Source organism: Saccostrea cucullata, unplaced genomic scaffold, assembly GCF_032062105.1.
Source record: "Saccostrea cucullata isolate Sc308-1 unplaced genomic scaffold, CSIRO_AGI_Scuc_v1 ctg1353, whole genome shotgun sequence".
Lineage (NCBI taxonomy): Eukaryota > Metazoa > Mollusca > Bivalvia > Ostreida > Ostreidae > Saccostrea > Saccostrea cuccullata.
In genome coordinates this window covers 70,602-93,387 of record NW_026926626.1, presented here as the reverse complement: position 1 = coordinate 93,387, position 22,786 = coordinate 70,602, and the positions used below count along the sequence as shown (strand labels likewise).

The 22,786-nt window shown below is 32.6% G+C and overlaps 1 protein-coding gene across 1 annotated transcript in view; it reads right to left on the bottom strand.

Annotated features, from left to right (window-relative positions):
• LOC134272257 (multiple epidermal growth factor-like domains protein 6) overlaps nucleotides 1–21,229 on the bottom strand; it is a 54,204-nt gene extending 32,975 nt beyond the window's left edge. The window contains exon 1 of the mRNA XM_062754506.1: nucleotides 21,149–21,229. Coding sequence (XP_062610490.1) covers nucleotides 21,149–21,206 — 58 coding nt within the window. The 5' untranslated portion in view covers nucleotides 21,207–21,229. The remainder of the gene's footprint in view (nucleotides 1–21,148) is intronic.
• Between the last annotated feature and the right edge of the window lie 1,557 nt (nucleotides 21,230–22,786).

Below are 22,786 nucleotides of genomic sequence, written 5' to 3'. Positions count from 1 at the left end.
GCCGATCCTTAAAAAGATACTTCAGGTGGGTAGATAATAATTAGAACAGTGCCAAATGGCAATATTCACATTAAATGCATGTCATGCGTGGCTTTTTTCATCTACTGACAGAAAACTTTATATTTTTGAATTTTGAAAAATTGCTGATTGCCTAAATACTCAGTGGTCTTTTGATTTCACCAGAAGTCCTAAAAAGATGTAAGAAATCCCTCGTTGTTTCTGTGGTTGGTTAAAGATAGCGTATATAGTACTGTTTCTTCTGTCTCTATTACAATTTTTAAAATTAATATTAGACAATTAATTCTTGAAGCAAAACTGACAACTCTTTCTCAAAAGAAAAAAAATATCAAATAAGCTTTCTTATGACAGAATAAACCATGAGTTGTCCAGCAAAAGCTTTAGTGGATTGCTTTTAAGGTTCCGTTTGATTCATCTTCCTTACTGGTACGTCGTTTCAAAAGAAAGCTTTTAAGTACTGTAAGCAGTGAGCTGACAAAATATGATACCCCCGCTCATAAAGGGTCATAGTAACAGAGTTCAATTTTTGGTAGTATGTACATGTAAATGAATAAATGCGTAAACAAAATATGTATCCCTTAGTTTGAATAATGACAAAAGTCTATGTTTTTGCTGTAGAAAACACTATATATATTTCCGAAGGAAACATAAAAATTTTTTGAAAAGTGTTGGACAGTCTTTAAGATGAAATACTTCAATCAGATTTCTCTTTCTGTTTCATACTTGCGTTAGTCTGTATTGTTTATAAAGCAGAAAGGCAATATCCAGTCATGCAAGATACCTCGTTCAAATAAGAATGTGAAAGAAAAGTGACATCTTTGTCCTTTACGTATTTTTTTTTAATTGAAAAAAAGGAAATGACTTTCAAATGCTAATTAATTTACATTCAAACTGAATAATAGCGTTATATTATTAATAATAGAAGCCAATTTAATATATTTAACAATATTTTGATCGATTGAGTCCTTGTCTTAGACATGATGGGATTCTATAATCCGTTTCCAGTTACACAAAACATTTTAGATCAAGTAGAATACAAGACTTAGTGTGAGGATGTCTTTAAAAAGTGCGGTTTATTTGATCAGAAATATTGTCTTATGTATCTTTCTAACACTTAAGTAAACATTCGTTATTAATATTGCATGAAATAATTGTACTGAATATATTTTGTTGAAATTAACGCAGTTTCTATAATAAAACATAAGATTTGTTTTTTTTAAAAGAAGGGGGGGGATAATATTCCTGATTAATTTTGCATTGTCAATTTAGATACCTGTAGCTTTCCTTTGACACACAAATTAGTATTTCTTTAAATATCAATAATTAATCTTTGAAAAAGAACATTATCAGCAAGTAAAATAAACGACTTATATACCCCCCCCCCTCTTTTCTCTTTAATCGCAAGTTTTAAAAAAATTTGACTTGGGAAAACTCTACGACCGGGCGAAAATGTATGAGGAAGAATGTCTCTTTTATAAAATATAACTTTCAGCCGTAGGGTATGCCGGTCCATTAAACTCGAAAACTAAGCATCTTTTTCTAGGATTGTCACTCCACTACAAGTATTTAAAAGGAAATCACCTGTTTCTATTTATAGATACTTGTACCTTCTCAAATCAAAATCAATCCACATGTATGTAATCATTTGTGAACCAGTGTTATATTTTTATAGTTGCAACTTTGTTGCATGACAGTAATTTTACTTGTCCAATACTCTTATTCTAAACAAGATTGTTTGAAAATTTTAAAAAGAAAACAGGCTAGCAGCTATGACTTTGGGTCATTAAAATAGTTTAAGATTGTTTTTCCCCAAGATACTTTCAATGTGTAATGTTGCATTATATATCTCTTTAAAAAATTATTTATACATGTATTATAAAATAATAAAAGAAAACATAGGAAAATGCACACGAGAGAAAAAAAATAAAATCGTAGTACACGCACTGTGAGAATCATACCACTATACCACGAAGTCTTGATTCTCAATTGTATAAAATTAAGACAGATTGTTGAATTTTGAAATAATTTTAGAAGAAAAATTAAATACATATTTTCAACATTTTCAAAATGAAAACTACCTTTAACCAAAATTATCTAAGCGTAATGAAGTGCAGTTATATCCAAATAAAATTATTCAAAAGTTGTTTTTCTGGTTAAGGGTGGTCTTTTCCTACAGTTTGTCATTGTTCAGGGGGGTACCTCAGTATTTACTATATTCTCCATATAAACTGAACCCTTACCAAAATATTGACCTTCTGGCAACATCTTCTGGCTTTATTGCCGCAATATTGCAGCAACATTCTGGCAATACATTGCCGCAATATTGCGGCTATATCGTTTTTCGTATGTAAATTAGTTTTGCAGCAATATTGCCAGAAAGGGGTTGCGGCAATATTGCTGCAAATCATGACCAAAATATTGATCTTCTGGCAACATCTTCCGGCATTATTGCCGCAATATTGCGGCTATATCGTTTTTCGTATGTTAATTAGTTTTGCGGCAATATTGCCAGAAAGGGGTTGCGGCAATATTGCTGCGCAGGGATTTTCCACTACCCCGTGTGGGGCCGAATATGGGCCCCATTCCCAATTGAAAAATCACTCCATTTTTCCCAAAAATGAACAGCCTGTGTTTAAGTTTTGAAAAATTTATGTAAAACAAACATGGCACTTGATGAAATGAGCATTAATTTGGGAGACTTGGCAAAACTTTATAATGGCAGATCTTTTTTCTGAAATGAATTTCTGAATAACGAAGTAAAAAAATCAATGTTAACTATCATAAGTGTTAGTTTATTGAAATACATCTTGCTATAAAATTTCCCAAAAAGTTGTAAAATGTCGTAAAATTCCCAATAGTAAGGGCCTGGGCCCCATTCCCAAAATGGGGTGGAAAATTCCTGCTGCAAATCATGACCAAAATATTTTTCTTCTGGCAACATCTTCCGGCATTATTGCCGCAATATTGCGGCAATATTGTTTTTCGTATGTAAGTTAGATATAAATTGGTATATTTTATAGAAATAATGATCTATCAATCTAACAATTAACAAACTGTGCTGAGGAATATAACAAACAATAGCAAGCCACAGGGTCAATAAGAAATAGCTACTTCTGCTAAAAAATAATGTTGATCATCAGAATGAAAATCAAGATATGTTTGTGAAACACTATGCGCCTGTTGGCTATAAAGTTTGAAAAAGATATTTATAGCATATGGGTCACAGTCAAGGTCACAAGGTCATTGATCTTGGTGTCATTTGAAAGAACTTAATTAGTGGAGTATGCATTCTAAGTACGAAGTCTCTATCTCTTATAGTTCAAAATTTATGGCAGAGGATCAAAATGGCTATTTTTAGCATATGAGTCACAGTAAAGGTCAAATTGCCATTGACCTTGGTGTTACTTGAAAGAGTTTAATTAGTGAAGGGTGCATACCAAATATGAATTCTCCATCTTTTATGACTCAAAAGTTATGTCAAAGTTTCAAAAAATCTATTTTAAGTATATGGTCACAGTCAAGGTCCCAAGGTCATTGACCTTGCTGTTATTTGAAAGAGCTTAATTAAGGAAGGGTGCATACTTAATACACGTTCTCTATCTTTTATGGCTCAAGATTTATGTCCAAGGTTAAAAAAATCTGTTTTAAGGATATGGGTCACAGCCAAGGTCTCAAGGTCATTGACCTTCAGGTGTCTTTTGAAAAAGCTTAATTAGTGAGTTATGCAAGCTAAATATAAAGTCTCTATCTTTCATTAATTTTAAGTTATGATGAATATTCGAAAAAGCTATTTTTAGCATATAGGTCACAGTCAAGGTTACAAGGTCATTGACCTTGATGTCATTTGAAAGAACTTAATTAGTGGAGTAGACATACCAAATATGAAATCTTTATCTCTCATTGGTTCAAAAGTAATGGTGAAGGTTAAAGTTTACAAACAGACAGGACAAAAACAATATGTACCCCCGATCTATCAAGACGGGCGCATAAAAAATGTTTATAGAAACAATATTAATATGCCACTGTGAAAATGTCCAGCAACTCTGCATTAATTTTAAAATATATACATTCTTTAATTCATCTTTTCCTGCTACTCTAGGATATATAGACATACAAGTCTAGTATGCATGCATCACAAGCACTAATTGAAACACATATAATTTTTCCAATTTTATCTCCATTGAATCATTCATCTCAAAAAGAATGTTGGTTTTGACTCACCAAGTCTGATGATATGGAAACAGTACACATTCCTATAATTCTGCTTATATTCTTTTTTCTAGTCATTCCACACTATGCAGTCTTACTACTCATCTTCACTAATCCCACTGTACACAATTAACAACTCTAATTAACTTAATACAAGTCAGTAATGAAGCAAAACATGCTTGCCTTTGAATTCCTTCCACTTTATTTAAAAAGAGGAAGTAAATGACTGAGCATGCTCAACAAATGGCTCATGGGTAATCCTAGATGTTGCCAGAAAGTTTTTTTCTGGCAGTATTGCCAGAATGTCACCGGAAGTTGTTGCAGCTAGCGGTGATATTTCATTTTTTCTGGCAGTATTGCCAGAATGTCACCAGAAGTTGTTGCCGCTAGCGGTGATATTTCACTAACCCAAAAAGCTTGTTTCTGGTGACAAAAATGTGTTGCTGCAATGTTGCCGCAATATAGCGGCAATATTGCTGCAATAATTTAACTTTGGTAAGGGAACGATTTTTATAACTATCGTATGAGGGAACTATTAATAATTGAATATTATTTTTGTGTGAGTTGCTTTAAGGGATGTATAAACTAACATTGTATGACAAAATTTTTGTTAAACAAAGTATTTCAAAAGTCACTACTAGAGTAGGCGAAAGTGACTATCAAATGCGCTATGGCTCTTTAAGGAAACGGATTAATATAAGTTGTTACAACATGTTTCCGAAACCTGTATGTATTATCTACTGTGTGTATATGCTGTCTAATTTAAATGAAATAAAGTTTAAACTAAGTTGTAACGTCTCCATATGAGTGAAAAATTCTAGAAAATGAAATTAAACACAAATAATACTATGTATGAATGTTCATGAGTCATGTTGTAGTAAAATAAGGGTATAGTGCAAGAACTTGGATGTGACCAGTCAACAGGTGATGCTTACTCCATTCTCGGCGCACCTGATACTACCGCTGGAATTTCCCAGAAGTCCGTGTTTATGGCTCTTCACTGTTTTTTTTTAATTGTTGATAGATTCTTTTTTGAAAATCGGTCACAGCCAAAATTCAACATCTCCCCCATACTCGTTTCAATGAATGACCATGCATCATAATATTAATTTGAAGGACATGTTTTCCATATGTAAATGTACCAGGTTAAAAAAATGTAAATAAATAAATTCTTCAGATTACAATTTCAGCAATCATTTGGGCAAGCTGTGAAAACAGTTCGAATTTAACACTTACTTATTTAAAAAATATTATACAAAATGAAGATCGAAGTCTCCAATGTACTTAAATTCTGCAAGCTTAAGTGGATCGATAGAGTTGTGAGTCTTATCTGTGGTACATTTGAAGTATTGTATTGTAGTATCTTTACACATTTAATGAATAGGTCCATTGGAAGCAATTTCAGTTACATGTACATGTAGGATAATGGGTGTCAATCATGTATTTTCTTATTTAAACTACCAAATTTTTCTTCATAAGCAAGAAGGACATCAAACGTTTTTATTAAATGGACACAAGCACATGATATAGGTTTTCTACAGACTTCAAAATATCGGCCAAAAAATTGGAAGATAAAGTATTCTATTCGGGCATAGCTAAACAATGAAGCAATGCGTTTTCAAATCAAAATTATATCACATTATATCACATTGTGTTCTGTGCGTCCAAAATGAAAAAAAAAATATCTTTTCATATGTATTTTAGTGAAAAGAAATGGTTTTTGGTAAGGAATTTAGAGTAATTAATAAAAATATTGGCAACAGAAAATACTCGGGTATAGCTATAGATTTTCTTTCGGAGAGCTACAGTTCTGCACCTATACCGATTTTAGAAATTACATATATATTTACTTGTGCGATTGAACTTCTTCGATGAGTTGATCTTCATTTTTTAAATTCAGGGGATTGTTTGATTAAAGTTTAATTTATGGTAAGGCCATAATAAAAAGACCTAGATTGTCATCATTTTTTTTTTATCAAGGCGGGCGGGCGCCGGCGATGGGTTTTATTTTATATATTATTTTCTAGTTTGAGGAATTGTTATTAAATTGGTCAATTGGTGCATATTTATCTATTATATTTGAATGAAAGTCATATTAGCGGTCCATTTATCTCTAACAACATATCATTACCGATCTCTCACATCCAATGACCCTTGTTTAATATATGTATATTACAGGAATACGCGACTTTCGAGATTGTAACTCTCCTACAATAGAGGCACAAGCGGTATCCGTATCAGCATGGAAGTGGGACAGGTTGTTAGTGTATACAAACGTTCATTAATAAATGATCGAGGTTTATGGCTTTTGAAATTTATTTAATAATATAGAAAGATAATAATGTTAATGAGTAATGCATTTGATGATTTATCAAGCTCAACCATGCATATCTACATATCTACATGTACTTTCAATTAAGATACTTGAAAGCGAAAGAAACGTCGTAGTTTTTATAAAATGTGAGATATCTTTTTTTATTGCACCAACCATTTTAATAAGTTTGTTGTTTTTAAAGGAATAATTATAAAATAAAAATCAATTAGATTGTCGACGTACAATGATCAGATGCATATGTACCCTATTTATGAGAGGTCCATTTCCCTTCCCTCGTCTTAAAAGCCTCACATCCACTGAAATTTTTTTCTATATGTTTTGTATTAAATGATTTCGGACATTATTTCGGTTATCCTCGAGTAAAAGAGTTCATCATGACAATCATGTAGTTATGATAAAGCAGTAGATCATCTGTATATGGATGATGCAAATATAAATATTTGTCCCACCTGTCTGTTTGCGCGGCAACGAAAATCCCCTCCTCCGCAAAAAAGCACACCAAAGAAGTTAATTCCAAAATTTATAATCTTTCATTTGTCTTGAATACCATCCCGATTCGAATTAAGAAGACGTAAAAACGGAGATTTGAATAAAAATAAGGCGGGGATAAAAAAAAAAAATCGGGGCGAGCAGAGATGAGAATCTAGTGTGGTATTTTTTTGGAGAGCGATGGATGGGGGGGGGGGGGGGGTCCTGTCCACAAGTACCTATGGCAAAGAAGTGAAATTATTTGCATCGGGATCGTTGTCAAAAATTGTTTTTGATTTTAAAAAGAACGATGATCAATCGAAACTTCTCGGGCCTTTCCGACCAGCGAAAAGCAATCGGCAATCCTTTACTAATAGGGCTCCATTCAATCGTTAGTACACGAGGCATGAGCCTATCGAGGAGTTCCGAGTTGTGAAAAGTTGTTTTTCCGATAGTCAACCAGACGCTCGGCTGTCTTCGTAAATCTCCGATCAGCTAGTCGGAGATTTACGGAGACAGCCGAGCGTCTGGGTGAGCAAGACTATTTTTCCGACCTCTCACGGAAAAATCCGAGATGATGAGTATTAAATTTTTAAAAACATTTATAATCTTATATTCTCTTTCAGCGGAATACTGCTGCCCCATCCTTCCCACTGGATTAGTTAGAGTAAAAATTCTTATGCAAAAGTGTGTAAAAGTGTGGAACTACTTCATAATTATATGGTCTTCCCTAGCATGTGTGACATTAAATGATCCTTTAATTCTGAGTAGGGGAAAGCAATCATAAAAATACTTAGTATTATATCTCCCTTTATTGGAAGTATCAATTTCGTTTTTCCGAATGCCACTCAATTTTTAAAAAAAATATCCCCTCGCTTAAACAGAAGAAAAATGGGGTAAGATTAGGTTTCTGTTCGTTCGTCTGTACGTCGTTCCTTAGTCTGTCCGTCTAGCTGTATTTTTGTCCGTCTGACACAAAAATTCTTAACTTTGGTCATTTCTTTTGAATAAGAAGAGATGGGACTTTCATTTTATACATGTGTATAACTTGTGAAAAAAAAATATGAATACATATATTGTTTTTGACTCGTGATCTTGAAGTTTGACGTACATGTAAGCTTAAAAAAAATAAACATTACATTAAATTGGCCATGACTTTTGAATAAGAATAGAGAGGGCTTTCATATTGAACATGCTTATTACACATGACAAGAGCTTTCTGAATAAACTATGATTTTTTTTACCTTGTGACCTTGACCAGGTAGTTTTACCTACTCTTCGAAAATGTTACTTTTCCTTATAATTTTTGATTGAGAAGAGAAAGGGCTTTCAAATTTGACATGTGCATGCATTTCCTGTGACAAGATATTTTCGAGCATGCTATGATTTCTGACCTCTCTACATTCACGATATTTTTTTTTCATATAATGAATGGGCGTTCATATTTGACAGTACACTATGCTATGATAAATAATAACACATAATTCTCAAAGACACCGAAAGCGGGGGAGCACATTTCTTTTTATTTGTTTTTTTTAATGAAAATGCAAACAGATAACGTTTTAAAATCATGGAGAGATGACCGAGAGATATCAAATTTTCAGCAAAACGTGTTTTACATGGAACGTTCTGTACCAAATGAACCGTCTACCCAATTTCCAAGAGCACTTTTTGCAGTTTAAAATTCATTAACAGGGAAAATATTTTCCTAGACTATAACTTGGGAACCCGATACATAAGAAATGCTTAAATTTCAGGTAACAATTAAATCAATGACATTTTCAATTTTTAAGTCAGTGGCGGATTTAAATTAAATTTAAATTGTCAAAGTTAACGTAAATCACTGCTTCGTCTAGAAAATGTAAGTATGTCTACTTGGTATACCTCATTTTTACCCTACAAAATCTCTAGAACCCAGACCCCTTGCCTATTTTTGGCGCCCCCTCTAACTTCAATTCCTGGATCCGCGCCTGTAAGTGCACCAAGGTTCTTGCCGAAAGCCAAAAGAAAGCAACCGCGCTCCTTCTTTACCTCCAATATAACTCGATCATAAAAAATTAAAGGATAGGCTGTTTTTTTTTTTTTTTTTTAATAAAACCGCATTGTAAATACTGAGCAAAATCAGTCAGAGATTCTTGATTTCGTTATAGGTTTTTAAGCGATAGTATGAAAAATTTAAGTACCGGACAGTGAGAGACTTCTAGGTTTCTAGGAAACGGAATGGTGGGAGGGGTCTTGACAGCTACCCCTCAGCTAAGAAATTCTAAATGATTGGTACAAGTTTTATGGGTTATTTAATTTAGAATCCATTAAAATCTAAAAGTGTTGATTCAAACAGAAAATAATTTAAATTAAATTATATTAAACAATTAAATTTAGTTTGTAATAGTTATTTTCCATGAACGTATCGAAAGTTAAAAATTTATTCACGAAACCGGTCAAATTTTTCAAACAAAACTTTGTTAAAATTTCACCACATCTCTGTGACTTTTTGATGCACCCCTACAATTTAGGGCAAGGGAATTCATTATTTAGATTTTTTTTCATAATTGTTTAAAAGCGTTAAAGAAAGACCCTAAAAGACTTAGTAAATAATTAAACAATAAGTCAAAAGTATAAGACGCTTCTTCAGTAACACTAAAGTAAATAGCAGAGAGAGAGAGAGAGAGAGAGAGAGAGAGAGAGAGAATAATATTTCCTGGTACTAATTGTTTGGATCCAGTTATCATTCAATGAATCGTACGTGGGAGAATTTCCACAACGCTGGTGATCTAATCGTTCAATCTTACAATTTACACAAACTATCGGTCATGTATCGTCGTCTGTGCTCGTTGGGTGGTCAGTGAATTCAAAGTGACCACATCCGCGCAGAGAGTAGTAAAGTGAGTTTCATGAACGAGATAGACCATGTTGAACAAATTTACTTTTCATGGACAAAACCAAAATTCTTTTTATCACAAATTACCGGAAGGATGCCGATCGATGCAGATGTCTAAATTAATTGACCGCTTAAAAAGTCTGCCAATTTGAACCTGTTTTATAAACAAACTTATGTTTTAGATGCTGCTTTTTGTCCTTTTTTGCAATTTATTGTCATTGCCCTATAAACTTTTTTTCGATGACACGACTTTTTATGCACTATAGCTCCATGCAGCATTCATAAACAAGCTACAAAAATGGAGAAAAAGTAAAGTGAAATGCATATTACATTGTTTTTAGGAATCAGCTAACTGTTGAAATTTAATGAAAACTAAATTAAATATTTAATATTTAAAACACAGGTAGAATACTACTTGTTTAGAAGCCTTTACACACTCCCCCTTTTTGCTCCGGGGGGGGGGGGGGGGGGGGGGTTAAAGTTTAAAATTAATTATAGTAAACTGAGTCTTCAGTACAAATAAGCCACCCTTCAAATTTTTATTTATTTCCATATCAAATATTTCCTTGGTATAAATTAACAATGCGTATGAGGAACTTGGTAGGTGTGGAAGTATTGCGTCGAATTATAGGAAAAGAGTACCAAATTCCCGGGAGTTTACATCATTTCCCGGTTAAACAAAATGGAGAAAAATTCAAAATTGGTACACGTTACCTGATTTGCTATGTAAATACATGTATTTTCATTTTAAAGTTAAAATATTAATGATTAAAATAAATGGTGGAATCCATCAAATTTATTTTTCTGTAACTACGAACATTTAAGAAAGCTGAAAACCTATGATCCACCCCCTGAAATCTGCTGCCGTAAATTGTCTTGCTAGCCTTTGGGGAATGTGGGTGATTTTAATCAATTACAGTTTTATTGACTCCATTGCTTTGGAAAACCGGATGGGATTTCTTGGCATGAGAATGATTTATATAATTATAAAGTCCGTGTGGAACTAACGTGAATGTACAGCCTTTTCCAATGCTGACGCCCGCTTCCAGCTAGAGAGCATTACAAACACCTGTAAGAATAATTTCTATGAGATCATGTCCTACTGCTCTCATTAGGTCATTTTCACCAACAGGAGGATTCACCGGCTAATCACTGATGTGCAGGCAAATTAGAACCAAATGCGAGTCACCTAACTAATCGGAATTTCTTTACACACTCCAGAGTATCTGTACATTTATATGTGTATTCATTAATAATATACTTTTTGCAATGTGTTTATGTTAGATTTTACTTTTTAAGAAATTAAGTTTTTGTTACATTGTAAAACCAACATTTCGAATGAAAGCATGTATCCTCCGTATTCAAGATCTAATGGTTTGGAAGATTCTGTATAAGTATAAAATTTATTTTGCTTGATGAAAGGAAATTTATCACAATAGCCCTGTTTTCTTTTGCTGTACTATTTCAAAAACATATAGTTAGATCACCATTATAACAAATTGAATTATTTTTTGTTAGTCATTCTCGATCCGATCTCGATCATTCACATCCGGAATGGAATCATCATTAGCTCTTCAAATGAGTTTATGCAATGACCTGGTGTGCTTGCGTACGTGTAAGACTGTTCTGTCATAATCACGATAAAGCTTAAAATGTGTTAACAACTCTTGACCCATATAACTAGGGATTGTGTTTTATGATATCATTAGATTAAGAATTTAGTATCTCATTAAACACCATTTAAGATGTGATTTGAAAACATAAGAAATGTATTACATCCAGAGGATTCTTACAGGCAGCTTGGCTTAATTAGCTATTTATGCAAGTCAACCCAGTTTACTTTACAATGAAATACAAGTTTACAGAAGTTCCAAACCATAATTGCTCTTCGCAATAGATGAAAAATAAGGCACAAGTCTATTAACTACATGCATACGAATAAGAGTGCATGGAACGAGGGGAATCGCGTATTCTAGGAACAAAATGCGCAAGATATATAACTTCTTAAAATACTTTTAATAAATTTTGATATGTTTTTTCTTTTAATTGGTCAGAAATTTTTTTGTTTTTTTTTTTATAATGTTAGGGGCGTTCATGCAGGGATATTTTTTTTTGCAGAAGCGTATTATATATTGCAGATGGATTGGAAGAAATTAAAAATGCAATATTCAAACATCTTTTGCAATGTACATGTGTGATGTACATGTAGTAAGGCGGATACAGTTTTTCTTCTGAAATAGGAGGTGTTGGGGGATCAAGAATATAATAACGTTACAACTTGAAAGTATCTCAGACAGTCCTAAGCTGTTTTATTAAGTCAAATTCATAGGTAATTGTTTTATTTCATAGATGTTCTTAATTTTCTTTTGTCTAAGAATGATGTATTCATCAAGAAAAATGATTATCATGCACCTATGAAAATATAATTATACTCGTTCACAAATGATTACAAACATCATTACACGTAGTTTGATATTATTAAAAGGGATTAGTACACATCTATATACACCTAAATAGAAACAGGTGATTTACACTTAAATAATTTGGTAAGTCAGCTATGGCTCTTTTAGCTACCGAGTTAAAGTTTATTTGCTTCTACATGTATTCCATCCCCGTGTAAGAAACATTTTTTTTTATTTAAGCAGTAAATACACATTTTTAAACTGACATTATTGTTGAAACTATTATACGACATTGGATATTGTGTTATTGTAAACCCATAGGGTTTAGCACAGACATATTGTTTGAACATTTTAAACTTAGACAATATTAATATCATAATCATTTTTAGTTTTTAGCATTGAAAATAAAATGATATAAAGGGTTATTAAATCAAAATGTATATTATTAAGAGTTTTGACTAAGAGCAATAAATTTGAAGTAAATAAATAAAAGAGCTAGGGCTAGAACTCCTGTGGTGCAGAGATGGGGACTGAGCCCATAAATATTAGTAACATGTATTTACCTGCATTTGAGGGTGGTGCCATGTTGGGGTTCATAGGTCAACGGACAGACCTACGGACAAAGCGTAGGTTGTTGGTGATGGTGAATTAGCCAATGAAATGTTTTTTTTTATATCCGGGATCATGGATATCCCCTGAGCACAAAATACCCTGTTTTGGTCATACAAGAGAATTCCCGGTTTTATTCTCAAATTACATCTTTTTGGCATTTTATTATTTTGAGAATCATTCTGAAAGTGTATTGGACTTTTCTGATCATATTTCAGGAACGAATATTTATAAAAACTATACGATCACGGAAAAATTGTAAATTGGATTTATTTAATAAACTTTTGAAATCAATCAACGTGTCATTGGCTTACATTATGCAAAAAATACATACTGGCTGTTAAATAATTAAGATTCGCACATAACTTTTAGCAATTTTGATATCCGATTTCCTCTTTATTTTATAAGAGTGTTAAAGTGTCTTACAGCTGATACGTTGCTTGTTTTCTTCATGTTTATTTACTGTTACAGTAGAACGGAAAGTTTAATTTTTTCTCCCAATGTTATCTTAAAGTTAATATAATATATATAAAAAGATAATGTTTTTTTTTTCAAATAAATAAATCATTTACAATTCTTTTTTTTTTTCTATTTTTACATATACAACTAATAGAACATAATATAAATGTTCACATGATTTAGCTTAGAAAACGACGTTTATTTATTTATTGTTGTTTTTTATTTAATTTTTTTTAAGATAGAATTGCGTAACTTATATTTTATTACTGCAATAGATTAATGTTAACTTTGAAGGCAACTCATAAAAATTATATAGGCAATGATAAATGAAATCTAAGCAAAGTTTTAGCACCGGAGAAAGGGTATGAAAATAATAGCAATCAGCTAATTCAAATCTCAGTTGATCATCAGAGCCGGTACTACACTGACCTTGACCGTCTGATATGCGCGATGGACTCTGCAGGATACAGACATGTTATGCCAGAATAAGCCCGCGCGTGTTACAACACCATTATTTGAATCGAATGAGAGTTGGAATTACACATCTAACAGGAAGTAGGGCCGCGCATAACATTGTTTATAGTAGGCATGGAAGATACAGTGTATATACAAATGGAATATGCAGCAACGGAAAACTACCTGAACATGTGCTGAATGGTGATAAAGCTAAGGGATTCATTTGACCATAATGCTTGCAGAAGAAAAGGACTTATTTAATGTATTACAAAGAAGACATTTGGAAGAATCGAAAAAGAATATGTAGGCTTTACAATGGTAAGTCGCATTTATCTTGAAAGTGAGATAGGTAATATGAAGAATAATTATGTTTCTGTCTTGATGGATAGTTTGTTGATGCAGTGAAGATCATGTTTTAAAGTATCAAGAAAAATAAAAGGAACAAGTACAAAATGGTTTATAATTTTATGAAGCCAGCATGTGGTTTCCTTTTTTATTTGTGTCAAGTTAATTTTGTAGCCCCCCCCCCTGAAGCAAACACTTTGTTAGTACAAACTGACAAATGCGTTAATATTTGGTACATTTATATGGTTACAAAATCTTTCGTCATCTTCACTTAAGGTAATTCCACTCTCCTGCGTTAAAGTATCATTATATGAAAATAAAAGGAACAAGTACAAAATGGTTTATAATTTTATGAAGCCAGCATGTGGTTTCCTTTTCTATTTGTGTCCTTCCTCTGTCAAGTTAATTTTGTAGCCCCTCCCCCTCTGAAGCAAACACTTTGTTAGTACAAACTGAATGCGTTAATATTTGTACACGTACATTATATGGTTACAAAATCTTTCGTCATCTTCACTTAAGGTAAGTCACTCGTCAAATTTGCTATATCAAGGATTTTTTTGGGAAGTATATTTTGGATAAGTACTCATATAGTATTACTCAAAATTGCAGAGAAAATAGGGGGTCAGTGTGCATCTTACTGATCTATGGTACAATTTAGTTGACCTTTTTGCACTTAAATTTTAACTCTTTGATTTATTACTTTGTCTCTAATTCTAATTTATCAGATGTTACTACGTTAATAAATTTAATCTGATTTTACATCAAATAGTTTGAATAATATTTATCATTGAACAAATCTTGCAAATTAATGTGCGTTTATTATTGTGTGACGTTTTTGCACTAAAAAATAACATATTTGGGGTATTAAAAAACTAAATAGGCAATCAAATATTTTCTTATATCAAGCTTTTTGGGAGTTAAGTGCTGATCTGTCACAAGTATCAAGTAGTTTAAAATAATTAAAGAAAAAGTTGGGGTCAGTGATGTTAATTTTGAAATATTGGTCAAAATATGTGATTTTCAGGCAAAAAATGGTGTAAATGTTATCTTGACTTCTTTAATATATCTTCATTTCTTGGCAAAGTTTGTTGAGGGAAGGTGTAAAACTTGTTCTAAAAATATAAATTAGGACCTATATTAAATATTCCTGCAAAATCACTACGGAAAATATTCTCCGAGTAAAAGTATGTGAGGCTAAAGTTTCAAGACATTTAATTTAATAAATGTGCAGATTTGCAGAAATTTCTGCTGAATATCCTTCCACCACAAGAAATAGTCCCTCATAAATCGTGCTTCTTTGTAGATTTTTAAGCAGTTTTTTCGATGACTGATAAAAAATTTACATTGTTGAATATAAATATTTTATAAAAATTGAATTTTAATAAATATTTTTTAAGTAAGAGGTTCTGCGTGAACCTTTTTAAAAAGCTGACGAGTTACTTACCTTAAAACCTTTTTGTAAATTACTTTTATTATGATAAGGTTTACGAAAATAGAATGTAAGGTTATCTCAAGTTTCTTTAAATAATAACCCCTGCCGGTAGTGTGCGGTTTTAACATTATATCAAAGTTATGCAAGGAAGAAATATCAGGATATTTTTTTTAAATCTTAGACTAGAAAAGCTGAAATTAAAGAAATTTAGAAAAGTATCCTCAAGACAGATACAAATATGTTCAAAGCATCTGCCTAGGGTTTGGGCAATGCAATTGAAATTAAATACCGGGAAAGCTTTCTTATTTAATTCTTTAATCTGCTATTAGCAAAGTGGCCTTTGGACCTCTTTCTCAAATTCTGTTTACTTAAATGAATTCAATTATTTTTTTTAAAATATGAAATTCTATAAAATATATGAAAAAACAAAACCAAAAAAAAAAAAAAAAAACGAAAATATGAAACATTAAAATTTTGTGCACCATACACAGACTTTGTACATGTACTTTAATCATAGGGCATAAGACGATGGTGATAAGTCCAGCATTACTGCAACTACGTACCAAGATGTCTCAGGATTAGAAACAGAAAACACGGAGATGTCTAAAACAATACAATCGTAAAGAGACCAGAAAACAGTGTTAAACAAGATATCACTGGTGTTTTATTGTGATGATAGTTTTCACATTTCAAAGCAAAAGTTGTTCTTTTACTCAAGAAAAAATCAAGAGGAATTACGTACTCAACAGTTTAATTATGAAAGGATGGCTAAAACGAGTCAATGAAAGTTCTTATCAGAATTTGGACCTTCGCTCTTGCAAACCACGCCATAGATGTGAAAAGGGACATCAATGTTAGGGATAAAAATGTATTATATCAACTCTTGCGATTGTGATTGTGTTGGACCTGGATGTATAATTTTAAATTCTATTTGGAATGACTACATACTCGTAGTCTATAGATGAGGAATTTATTATCTATCTTTAAAGGTTGTGCTGTGTTTATTATTTTTATTGGTGTTGATTCTCATGGTTGCCACTTTTACTTGTGCAGCATCCATTCCTAATGCTTTCTATATGTGTATTTGAGAGTACTACAGTTAATGTATTTTTATTGCTTCAGTAAAAAATTCATAGAGGGAGTAAATGAATTGAAATATTTAGCCCAATAACATATTTTGGACTTCGATGTTAGTAGTTTGCTTAAGTGTCATGCATGGGTTTGCACCCCATTGCAGAAGGTGTAATACAGTAGGTGCAGACACGGAAAATCGCCAAAATCACAGGGGGGTTAAAGAAACAAACTAAGTATTTTTTTTGTTTAAAAAATTAGGGAAAGATTTGTTTTTTATTCTTTTTATTAACGTGCAAATAAAACAGTATATAGCAGGTTATTTTATATAATGTTTATATAACATTTTGCCTTAATTAGAGGATTCACATTTGTTTTGAAAATGTATACACATTTTTGAAATTGTATTTCATAATTATATTAATCACATGATAATAGTTCCACTTATTATTGAATTGCGAATGTATCAACAAAAAGTAAAGAGAGTGTAAGATGTATATTTTCGACTTTTTCTGGTGATTCCACCAACTTTTTGTTCATATATATGGAAAGGAACTTAGTCATTGTAATTGGAAATCTACAAATGTTTCCTTGATTAATGTTTTGGTGGACCCACCAAACTCCCCACTTTAAAAAATTAACTGCACAGGCAATGCTGATAATATATCATTCAAGTATTCTCTTTGTTTTTGGTGGGTCCACCAAGTATTTGTAAGTGAAATTAAGAAAGCTTAGGGATTTTTTTTGTTTTTCTACAGGTTGGTGAGTCCACCAAACGACTTTCTATATTTAGAGACAAATTAGTTGATCTTTGAGTTACATGGAGATTTTCGAATTTTCTGGTGGACCCACCAGGTTTTTGTTCTTGTGTACATAAATGTATTAAGAAAGTGTTTCTTAGTTATTTTACAAGAAAATTATGATTTCTTTTTTATCTTAATGTCTTTGGTGGATCCACCAAACTTCCCACTATTAGTAAATACAAGGTACTCTTGACAGTGTATCATTTATGTATTCCTTTGGATTTTTATTTGTATTTTTGGTGGATCCACCAAGTATTTGTGAGAGAAATTTATGAATGTCTTCATTGTCTTGTTAGTTTAATTTTTGCACTTTGGTGAGTGCACCGACTCAGTATAAAGGACGTTTTTTTATTTTGTTCTACAACTCAGTTTCTCTCAATGGGTTGCTTCAGTATTTTAAAACTGGTGGATTCACCAACGTCATTTTTAAAATGTTTTCGGGAATTTCACCACATTTAATGTTTTTGGTGGAACCACCAAAATCCCCACTACTGATAAATACACTTGCTATATTTATTTTATGTAATCTTAGACAATCGGCGTCGTATTTTTGGTGGATCCACCAAGTAGTTGAATGATTAGTTCACTTATTCTTAGAATTAACTAGAGAATTAAGTATTGTAAATTCAATCTTGTTTTCTTGGTGGAACCACCAACATGACCAAGATCAATATTTATTTGAAGATATTGATACTTCAAATTGGTGCATTCACCAATTTTTGACTGTTAATATAAAAAAACTGATTAATGATTTGTATGTTTTAGCATAAAAAATTGGTGTTCTCACCAATTCTCGATGTATTCAAACATGACAATGAATTTTAAAAAATGTTGATTACTGAAATTGCATTGTCTTGGTTTTTCATTTTGAATTGAAAAAAGAGGACAGGAATAGAAAATCCTCTTTCTTAAACAGAAGAAATTTTGTCTCCCCAATGGCACCTGATCCCAACTCTGACTTTTTGTAGGTCCTTGTGTTACCTTAGCTGCTATGATATAACCCTTTCCTTTTTGGGAGAGGGCTACAACTCCTTAGGATCTCCGCAATGGTGCTAATGCAGAAGCGATTCACTCCTGCACGGATTTCGGCTTAAATTAACAGTAAACGGTTTTTACATTGTCATACATTGAATTTATCCGCCAGGATTAGTGACCTTGATCGATTTTATTTTGGGACAGCCAGTGAGACTACAGGGATCTCTAGAGAGCGGATCTCTGTAGTTATTAATATATTTTAGGCATAAAATATCACTGTTTACGACAAAATGTCACATGGGATAGTTTTATTATCGGTCGCAGCAGCGGCTGATCTATTTGTGGTTGTGTTAGAAAGTGCATATGAGTAAATGAGCTATTAGTTCAATAGAATAATTCTTAGATGATAACATACACTAGAGGTACTGTGAGCAATGAGCTCACTAAATGATACCCCTATTTGAATATAATTGCAGTGTCCATGTTTTGCTGTGGAAAATCTAAAATATAAGTTAGAGCAAAAAAAAAAAAAAAAAAAGAGGTGCAGAATGGCAATATGTAATAAAGATTCTATGAAAATTTCATTAAATTCCCTTCAGTGGTGTGAGAGGAGTTGCGGATAAGAGATGGGTACCCCAAAGCGTAACAGACGGAAGGACGGACAGCTATAGACGGATGGGCGGACTTACCGATTACTATATACTCCCGCTTTCCAAGCGGGCGGGGGATAATAAAATCTCGTGTGAAATATTTCAAAAACTTCTCTTGTCTAAGTCTTTTTAATCGCTGTTATTATGATTCAATTTCATCATACCGGTCACGGTAGCCTAGTGGTAGAGCGTTCGCTTCGTGATCGGGAGGCCCGGGTTCGATTCTCGTTCGCGGCGCCGCGTCATACCTAAGAGGTAAACAAAGGTAGTGACTGTTCCTTCGCCAAGCGCTCGGCACTAGAAGTGAAAGTCACAGGTCTTTCGGATATGACCTTAAAAACGTAGGTCCCGTGTCACGGTAGGCGCTGGCACGATAAAGAACCCTCACTGCTCAATGGCCCTGAGTGCCGAGTATAGGTCTAAATTTGAAGCCCTTCACCGGCATACGGTGACGTCTCCATATGAGTGAAAAATTCTCAAGAGGGACGTTAAACAATATACAATCAATCAATCAATCAATCAATCAATCAATTTCATCATCATTTCGCATAGTTCTGGTTAAATAAAAGGAGATTACAATAGGTACACTGTACTCCCCATCCTAGGCGTGTGTAAGATACGAAAGGAAATCGTCACGATTTTTCCGGATAATAATGATGTGATAAAAGTGCATGGTGAATAAATTGAAAAAAAAATGTTCAACTAGTAAAAATTGTTTTGAATATGGTACAGCTGCGGATGACGCAAGGATTATTTTTCGACATTTTGCACCGCGACATGCAGCATTACTCTTAATCTTGAGAGGACTATATTTTTACTTTGATGACAATTGATTCTTATCTGACATTTATCATTGACTTTATAATATCGAAGAATCCATTAAATGAGCAAATGCTCTAAAATATCTTTTAATTTAAAAAAAAAGAATATTTATTTATTTTGTTTTACAGACAGCCTGAAATGAAAATGCTTATAAATACTATTTCCGCTTTGATTATCTTATGCTTTCCTTGGCACCTAATCCCACCTCAGATGTTTCGGAGGTCCGTGTTTGCTCTGCTTCTGTTTTGTACTGTTTTATTGACTTTGATATTGAATATTGTTCATTATCTCCATATCCCTCTTGCATGAATGTTTTTAATGTGAATATACTTTTTTGAAATGCTAAATTTTGTGAGCGGCCAATTTGATGCTTTGCATCAATTTAACTTGTTTATAAATGTGTAGTGATGCCATACAGTGCAATCATTTAGTAACCTCGAAAATCTACCTCTAAAGTAATCATAATTTTCAAGCGCAAGTCTCAGTGCATCACGCGAGAACTGTCATGTCATCTGAGTAGAGCGACTAGTACTCAAGCAGATTTATTATAACCCCCCTCTTGAAAAGTGGGAGAATATATAGTAATCGGTATGTCCTTCCGTCTGTCTGTTACGCTTTTGGGTACCCATCTCTTATCCGAAACTCCTCTCATACCACTAAAGGAAATTTAATGAAACTTTCAAAATAGCTTTATTACATATTGCCATTGTGAACCTCTTATTATACAAATTTCACTCAGTGGTATAAGAGATGGGTACCCTAAAGCGTAACAGACAGACGGACGGACGTACAGCTAGACGAACTTAGAGACGGACGGACGGACATACCGATTACAGTATATCCTCCCGCTTTTCAAGCAGGGGGTATAAAGACAGGCTCTCCATTAAACACGTTTTGTTTGTTGGTAAATAGCTTTCGTGATATATTCTTGTTAATATGAAATACCTAATTTTACTGGTTTATTTTATACATCTCAAAATATTTATTGTTTTTAAGTCAAATTCCTAAGAAACTTCGAGACTCATTTTTTTGTATTTGATTAACACGTTGTATATACCAAAAATTAATGAAAATTGTAGTTTCTGTGGCTGAAGTTAGGAAATAAAGTCACAGTTTTCTAAATAAAAAAAAGGTATATAAAAAAGAACGCGAATTTTGGAGTCACATGTAAAACAATGGACAAATGTTTTTTTTATGAATAAAATCATTAACATACCGTAACAGTGCATCAATCCTGGAAATAAAACAAAACACATCCACCACAGGACAGCCATTTCAAAACAGGAAGTAAATTGAAAAAAAAAATCTTTGTTAAAAGCATTCGAACAAAGAAGAATCCACAGTGATTTAAAAGGCTGACTGTCAAGTGACCTACTTAAAAAGAGAAACATAGGGATGTACTTAAATTTGGGGATGATTAATCTTATTTTACAGAAGTATATACTTCCCTATCACAGTTACTGGTAACCGACTCCAGTTATAACCATTATAAATAACATGTACATTTAATAATTATATCTACCTTGTCCACAAAAATATGTTTTAAAGAAAACTTGCACCAGGTAGATTTCATTTTTTACTTCAATTTCTTTTTGTTATTTATAACTTAAGACACGTAGGGAATTTGTGACGTATTATATTATTGTGCCTGGTAATGCTTTACACGTCCAATGAAATAGAGTTAAGGAGGAAACATAATCAAAACCAATATTACTGCATGCATCTTTATAAAAAATGTAAAGATCTTAATCATATATTTACTTATATTTAAAACTATATGAAGCATGCTTATCATACAAATAATATACCGTTTATATCGTTTTTTATTGGTTTTTTTAATATTTGATGATTGATTTTTGCAATTTTTGCGATCATTTTTTAAAGAAAAAAGAATAATAAACCTCGCATGAGTTATATGAGATATTGTGTGTCATAGAAAATATAAGCAGTTTTGACTTTTTTTAATCTAAAAATAATTCGAAGTTGCATGAATTATTATTATTTTTTAATCTGACAGGGCATGCATTTACTCGGGAACGGCCGGGATCATCCAATAGTCAATTACTCTGAATATTAAGGTCAAATCAAGCATTCAAAGTAAGCCTTGTAGTGTACACAAATGTAGTCTCCATCCTTAGATGTATCATCAATGCAAGGTAGGTCAACGTAGGGCTTATGGTTTCCTGGAAATAAGACCTGTTCTCTAAAATTTAACCATGTCATTCCTAAGATGAAATTGCAGCACATGATAACTTTACTACAGCATGCTAGAGGTTCACGGCGAGATACTTTTGACTTGGCGCCGCGTAACCTCTAGCATCCATTGTAAAAATTCTTGCCGCTGAAACCCCAAGTGGAAATAAATTATTTTATTAAAAAAATAAGGCTTTGTATATTAACGAATGATACGAAATAATAAAATACCCAATATTTACGATAAAACTTACGCACAAAACACTGTTAACCTTTCGAATTAGCAATAAATCCTTTATTTTTTAAATCGAAGTAGAAATTGAAACAAGTCGTCTGTTTAAAATTCGGAAATGGAATTCAGAAAATATGACGAAACGAAACTAGTGTTTTGCAACAAAAATTTCGTTTTCTGACAGGCAATCCGCAAAATTACATGTAATGTGAAGTCAAATCGAAAGTACTTCTGGTGACAAATTGGAATAATGACAATTTTCATTAAATAACAATAATGCACACTGAATAAAATGAATTTTATTATTTCTCGTGACTTTCATACCCCATGGAAACACGTGGGTACCTGAAAATTACTTGTTAACAGTTTATTTCACGCATAATACGTTCCGTTCAAAATCTCAGGCGGAACGAGCTAGTTAGAAAATGG